The sequence below is a fragment of the Hydra vulgaris genome, chromosome 09 (genome assembly GCF_038396675.1).
Source record: "Hydra vulgaris chromosome 09, alternate assembly HydraT2T_AEP".
NCBI lineage: Eukaryota > Metazoa > Cnidaria > Hydrozoa > Anthoathecata > Hydridae > Hydra > Hydra vulgaris.
The window spans coordinates 28,569,538-28,577,540 of NC_088928.1; the positions used below are offsets into that span (position 1 = coordinate 28,569,538).

An 8,003-nucleotide genomic window follows, 5' to 3' on the forward strand; every position below is an offset into this window, starting at 1 on the left:
TAGTAAAAATTAACTTACACTACGATTAATTTAAAAAGTAAACGAATGAAATAAAGCGACATTTTTAGTTTTTAAGATATAAATTTTTGTTTATTTAGTTTCAGAAAATGTTTTTAGTTCTAAAAAATTTACAAAATTTTTGTCGTACATTTTTTTAAGATCCATCATATCCTGCTTCTTTTGTCCTTATAATGGTCGTACATTTGAGTAGTTTTCCATAGGGATATATTTTAACTGCACCGGTCTCTTTTCTTCCGATTGGTTCGATGTATATGGTGTCAAACTGAATAATATATTTATACTTAGCAACACAACTTAACATAAAAAAGAGTGACAATTGACTTACGCCACTCCCATTCTAAACAGTATGGAAATTTTGTTTGGGGTGACAATGATGTGCTACTCTCAGTGATCACTGGATAAACTAATGACTTTCACCTCAAATGACTGTAATCATAAATATCGACTTTTTTATTTTTATTTTAAATAAACAAAAAATCAATTTTTTCCGAGGCATTCGATCTCCGAAAGAAAAGTTTTTTTTAAACAATTTTTTAATGATTTTTATAGTTTTTAACAAGTTTATTTGGTTTTTTATTTATTTATATATTTGATTTTTTATATATTTATTTATATAATTGATTTTTTTATATATTTATTTTAGGAAGCGGCTAAAAAGAATAAATGTCTTGAAGGCATACACAGTAAAAAAAACTCTATCATTGAGAGCATGCCCAATTAAATGGTTTAAATCAGTGAGTTTATGGACAAATTAAAGACTTTATTTTCTTTTAAGTTTTTTGAATTATCGCAATAAAGCATATTGGAAACCTTATTTGTAATTGTTTATTATGAATAAATGTTCATTATCAATGAATTCAACTTAAACATGCTTAAATTTGTCAAATCTACTGGGTAGTTTTGGTTTAGCAAAATATCAATGTTCAAAGACATTTGTAATATGCACTCGCTAAAGTTAAAACTAAATAGAGAATTTAAAATACTGTTTCCCAATGCGCTAGAGCTCCAACCTAGAGGGTTGGAGATTTTTTACCGTCCAATTTTTTTAAGTAACCCTCGCGAGTTTTTCTGGGCAAATATATTTTGCATTAATGTAAACATGTTTAGTATTCATGCCATTCTACAGTAGTGCTAGTAGGGAACTACTTAATAATACAACAAGCTCGTAGTACACGAGTTTAATAAAAAGAAATCAAACGTTGCTCCAAATTTAAAATCTGGATTGATTTGATCTAAATTTATATTTATATATATAAAGTAAAATTATTGAAACTATTTGTCTAATCTAAATTCTTTATTTTCAAAAATGGAAATAAAAACTCCAAAAAGTAGATACTTTGAAAATCTGAACTTTGACCCATTTCGGGAGGTTATAATTAATAACTTATCTAATGAAAACATAAATATTTTTCAAGAAACTCAAATGAACTTAATCGACATACCGTATTTTAGTCTTTTCGACTTCAAAGTATCAAAAGATCTTAATTCATTTTCTTTATTATACGTAAACATTAGAAGCATGAAGCAAAATATTGAGAAGTTGAAAGAATTTTAAATTACGCGTTTGACGTCATAGCTCTTACATAGACTTAGCACGATACAGAAAGTTCTGTTGAATTGAATTCTATCTATAGTTTGCAATCTTATAAATTAGTTAGCCAACCAAGAGCCAGCGGGAAAAAAGGTGGAGGATTAGGGGTTTATGTCTCCGATAAATATATGTATAAAATTAAAAAAGTACAATGTTTCTCTTATTCTAACTACGAAAGTCTTTTCATCGAAATTATAAACAATAAATATAGTAATATATTAGTAGGATGTATTTATCGTCCGCCAAAAGGTAAAAATAAACCGTTTGAAATTTTTATGAAAAATTCTATCATAAAAATTAATAATGAAAATAAAAACCCTTATATTATTGGGGACATAAACCTTGATGCTCTGACTTATCAAAAATTTCCTAAAATAAAATCCTTTTTTAAAATGCTATTTAAACTCAACGCCTGATCAATAATTAATAAACCCACACGTGTTACAAAAAACTCAGCAACTGCGATTGACAATATCTTCATTAATAACCACCTAAAATCAACATTTGAAACTGGAATTTTCCTTACAGATATTAGTGATCATTTTCCTATCTTCTTAAAAGTAAATTATTTAAAAACTGCGTCTGATAGTCAACTAATTTGAAAAAACGTAACATTAAATTTTGTAATATTAACTAACTAACGTGTAGATTAAAACAAGAATCATGGAGTAATGTATATAAAAGCAATGATACTAACGAAGCTTTTAATAACTTTTTAAGTACATTATTAAAACACTACAATGAAACCTGTCCATATGAGGATATTAAAGTTAAGGCAAAAGCTATTGCTAACCAATGGATGACCAAATCGATATTAAAATGCTCAAAAAAAAGCAAAAACTATATAACAAATTTCTAAAAAATAAAAACACAAAAAATGAACTAAATTACAACAAATATAAATACTTTCACCAATCAAAAATGCAAAAAAAAAGTTATTTCAGTAAGCCAATTTTGAATTGCCAATTTAATAGTAAAAGAACATGGTCCATAATTAATAACATCATCGGAAAAGACAAAAATATTGCTCCTTCACTGCCTAAGAGAATTAATATTGAAAACACCGATATATTCTGTCAAAACCTAATCTCAAAAGAGTTCAACAAGTATTTCAAAAATGTTGAAACTAAACTTGTCAACAAAATATTGGCAACATCAGAATCATTTAAAATCTATCTAAAACCCTCAAATAACAAAATATTATATGATAATGAATTAAGTTATAAAGAATTTGAAACAGCATACTCTTCTTTAAAAAAAATAAATCCCCAGGATATGATAAAATCTCTAGTAATATAGTGATTTTTAACAAAACTAGCTTAAGCAAACCCTTTTTTCATATACTGAAACTTTTATTAAATTTTTTTCCCTGATGCTCTTAAAATAGCTAAAACAATCCCAATTTACAAATGCAACGATCATTCGGATTTATACAAACTATAGACCTATATCATTACTTTCTGTATTCTCAAAACTGTTTGAACGCGTAATTTATAATAGAATATTCGAGTATTTCACTATAAACAGTTTGTTTTACCCAAAACAATTAGGGTTCCAGAAAAATCACTCAACTGAACATGCAATTATTGAAATAGTCAACCATATAACTAATGGTTTTAGCAATAACAAATATACTTTAGGAGTATCTATAGATCTATCTAAAGCATTCGATACAGTTGACCATTGAATTCTCTTAGAAAAAATTAATAATAAAACATATTCCTGGATAAAAAGTTATCTTACAGATAGAAAGCAATATGTTCATAATGAACAATCCGGAACATTAAATATTGGATGCGGAGTTCCGCAGCGATCAATCCTTGGTCCGCTCCTTATTTATGTTAATGACTTTTGCAATGCATCATCAAAACTTCAATAATGTTTGCAGATGATACAAATCTATTTCTTTCCAATAATAATATTAAACAACTCTATTCAGATATGAATATGGAATTACATAAAGTTAATATTTGGTTTAGGGCAAACAAACTGTCACTTAATGTTGAGAAACAAATTATTTGTTGAGAATTTATGTTGATTTGACTGATGTTGAGAAACAAACTATTTCATAAATGTTGAGAAACAAACTATTTCATAAATGATGACTTAATGTTGAGAAACAAACTATTTCATAGAAAAAAACAAGAGTTATTTTTATGAAATAGAGTATAATTTGTTTGAGAAAAAAAAAAAGAGTATAATTTGTTTGAGAAAAAAAAATAGAGTATAATTTGTTATGAGAAAAAAAAAAAAAAAAAGCTTAAGTTGCCTGAACTTTATTTAAATGATAAATTAGTTAAAAAGCAAACAAGTATAAAGTTCCTAGGAATTCTTTTCGATGAAAGTTTATCCTGGCTTCCCCAGATAAACTATATTCAATCAAAAATCATCAGAACTATTGGCGTAATGTATCGAGTCCGCCCCTACGTGAATATTTCAAGTCTCAAATTGATATATTTTGGGCTGATTCACTGTTTCATTAACTATGCTAATATCATGGGCAAGTACGCATAAAACAAAACTTGAAAAAATTTATAAGCTACAAAAACACGCTTGCCGAATCATATACTCTAAATTTAAACGTGAACATGCAAAACCTCTTATCAAAGATATGAAAAAAATGGATATATTTGAAATAAATATCTATCAGCATCTAATTTTTATGTATAGATACTACAACAATCTTTTACCAGTAAATTTTTATAATAAGTTCGAAATAAAGCTAAATGATAAGTATAATCTAAGATCAAATAGAAACATTAACTATAAATTGCCTCGGAAATGTAACAAACTCTCAGAATATTTTATATCTTATCGAGGACCTAAATTATGGAATGAGTGTCAAAAGGATTTTAAGTTTACGGTGAAGTCCTTAAGTTTATTTAAGTTACAAGCAAAAAAAGAAATTTTTAAAATGTAATGATTTTAATAATTATAAATTATTTTTATTTTAACTAATTAATTTTTTGTTTGTTTGACTATTTTACGGGTAACTTTGCTACTTATTTGCTTCTTAATACGAGCTTTATATTATACGTGTTTATATTCTTCTTTTGATCATTTTTTTTTTTTTTTTTTTTTTTTTTTAGTATTGTATTTGCCGATTGAAAATAATTTACACTCGTAATTTATAAAAACAAATATTTACATGACTGGGGCTTGAAGAAGACAAAATTCATCTTATCATTAAGCCCCCCCTAAAAAAATGCATATTCATCAAATAAAATGTTTTAACAAAATGCAAAAAATAAAATATATAACGTTTAAAATATTTAGTAATTCAAAGAGTATTTATATTTAAGAACTGATTAGTAAAATAAGATGATATATAAGTATTAATATTACAAAAAGAATTTACAATAACTTTTTTTAATAAAAATTGAAATTATAAAATTTTACAATATTTTTAGTAATTAGTATTTCAAATAATAAAACTTAAAAAAATCGTTTGCAAATTCAAAACTTATAAGATAAGAAATACATTTACAATAGCAGACTATTGTTTAGAATATTAAATATAATATTAAAGAGTAATTAGTAGATTAATTTTTGTTTTTGTTTGCTAGTTTAAAAAGCTTTTTAGAAGAACTTTAATTCATTTTCATGTATCATCAGTAATTGCTTAAGTTTTGTTTTAAACTGGTTTAAAGAATAATTAGATTTCAGATCATTATTTAATATTGTATTCCACAGCTTAGGACCTCGGTTAGCAATTGAGAATTTGGTTGCTGAATAATGTGTTTTGGATTGAATGTAATTGTTTTTTGAAAATCTGGTAGGGTATATGTGGTTTATTTTTTCAAAAAGTGAATTAAATAACATTGGTGATATTTTTTTATCAAGTTTAAACATGAAGATAAGAATATGGTAAAGGTTTAGTTTATATACATTTAGAATATTAAGTTTATTAAATAATGTTTGAGTGTGAGAGAAACGGTCTACGTTTGTAATTACAAATATTTACATGACTGGGGCTTGAAGAAGACAAAATTCATCTTATCATTAAGCCCCCCCTAAAAAAATGCATATTCATCAAATAAAATGTTTTTTAAGGATAATTATCCTTATAGCCTGTTTTTGTTTACTAAACAGTTTTTTTTACTTTTGTTGCGTTTGTGCTGCACCAAGCAACGTTTGCATAATTTAAGTAGCAATGAATTAAAGAAAAATATAAGTTTTTTAAACAAGATAGATTTAAAAACTGCTTGGCTTTATACAAAACACCTATATTTTTTGATATTTTATTTTCAATTAGACCTATGTGGTCCCTCCAGGTTAAATTTTCATCCAGAACCACACCTAAAAATTTTATTGATTGCTCTCTTTTTAATAATGCGTTATCAATAAAAAGATCAGGAAGTTTTAATGGAATATCTTGTTTTTTATGAAGACGATGGAACAAAGTGTATTTGGATTTATTGATGTTCAAAGATAGTTTGTTTGATTTGAACCATTGGGTTAATTTTTCAAGTTCTTTGTTTACTGTTTGAAATAATTTACTGATATCTTTACTAGAATAAAACAAGTTTGTATCATCTGCAAACAAAACTAAGTTTAAAATGTTAGAAAATTTATATAAGTCGTTAATATAAACGAGAAATAAAAGTGGTCCTAAAATTGATCCTTGAGGAACACCACAGGTGATTGACTTATATTCCGTTTTTCCGCTATCATATTCATATGATTTATTTATTTCAATAAACTGCTTTCTATTAGACAAGTAACTATCAAACCAGGACAAATTAGTATTTATTATACCATAACTTTTCAGTTTGGATAGAAGGATTTGATGATTGACAGTGTCAAAAGCTTTACTTAAATCGATAAATACACCTAGGGTATACTTGTCTTCATCAAACCCTTTAAATATATCATGAACAAGGTGAGTGATTGCATGATCAGTTGAATGACCAGATTTATCATAAGATCATATATAAGTATATAAATACTTATATACGATCTCTTTTGTATATTTATTATGAGTTTTATATTTATATTATACTCGAAAAGATTGCGATAACGTAATGTTATCCTTATCTTCTTTGAGTTCCTTACAAGAGTATACACTATACAAGAGTATAGTGTATGCTCTTGTAACAGAATTTATTATATATATATTTAAACGAGCATTGTAAAAATTATTATACTATGTTAAACAGAAGAAGAAAGAAAAGAAAAAAAAAAATTAGCTGTCATTTTTGTCAAATGCACACAAAAATATTGAAAGAAAAAAAAGTTTATTTGCAAATAATGTAATTGTTATCGCGTATCCGTCACAGATTTATTAGGCAAAGGAACCTCAGCATGGCTCCTTAGTAGTGATAAAAGCATCTCACCTAGGAAAAGTAAAACTGATATAAAATCACCACTTTAATCATTAAAGTGGTGAGAAAAAAAGAAAAACAATTTCAAATTTCAACATTAAAGTTTAATGTTAAAATTTGAAATTGTTTCTCTTAGACGTTATGGAAATACCAGACCACCACACAGTGGGTCAGAATTCACTTTTACTGGACAAAATTTATAACTAATTTAACAATAGGGCTATATTCACTAAAATTAGCATGAGTACTAATATCAAGTCTGCGCTTTTTATAAAGGTAAAAAATTTTATTTCGTTGCTATGGATATCTTTATTTTGCTTAGCAACAACCTTTTTTGGTATTTGCAGGTATTTTACGAGTGCTATATTCACTAAATTTGGCACGAGTTCTAATATGAGATCACATTTCTTATAAAAGTGATAAATTTTTATTTAGTTGCCATGGATACTTATATTGCTTAGTTACAAAATACTTTCCTTAGTTACAAAGGGGTAAATTGATTTTGAATAAGTTTTATTGGATTTTTGACCCACCTGTATTGAATAACAATTAAGTATTTAGGTGAATAATAAAAACAAAAATTGTGGAAGAATTGTCAACATAAAATTTTTCCAAAAATTATAAAAAAATAATATGGTTTGAAGATTGTTTAAATAATCGTAAAACATCTGAAGGAAATGTTTCATGATTTGTTAGGTGTAATGGAGATTAAGGCAGTGATGAAATAACAGGATCACTGGAAACTAGGTTTATTTCTTGCCTCTTGAGCTTCCTCTGACATAAGTTCAATGGATCGTGTACGGGTTTTAATTATGTGATGCCCATGTATCAATGCTTTATGAACTGATTGAGCCATGTAATTCCATGGATAAAGGGACACATATAGTCTAACAACGTCAAAACAATAATCAGTCTATTTCATATCCTGAAGAGAGTGTTACCAGGATAATCTAATATCTGAATAAAAGGTTTTGATATTTTTTTATAAATGCTTTGACCAGTAGCATAACCAAAACCTTTCACGTGAGTGTCATTGCTTTTATTGCTTTGTCGTTCAATATTGAGTG

At 26.5% G+C, this 8,003-nt stretch overlaps 1 protein-coding gene across 2 annotated transcripts in view; it reads left to right on the forward strand.

Moving 5' to 3' along the window:
- The window catches only part of LOC100205532 (uncharacterized), a 109,028-nt gene extending 108,140 nt beyond the window's left edge, over positions 1-888 (forward strand). For both annotated transcript variants that reach the window (XM_065805236.1, XM_065805237.1), the window contains one exon: positions 665-888. In XM_065805236.1, the coding sequence (XP_065661308.1) occupies positions 665-742 (78 nt within the window). In that variant the 3' untranslated portion in view covers positions 743-888. The remainder of the gene's footprint in view (positions 1-664) is intronic.
- Positions 889-8,003: the final 7,115 nt, after the last annotated feature.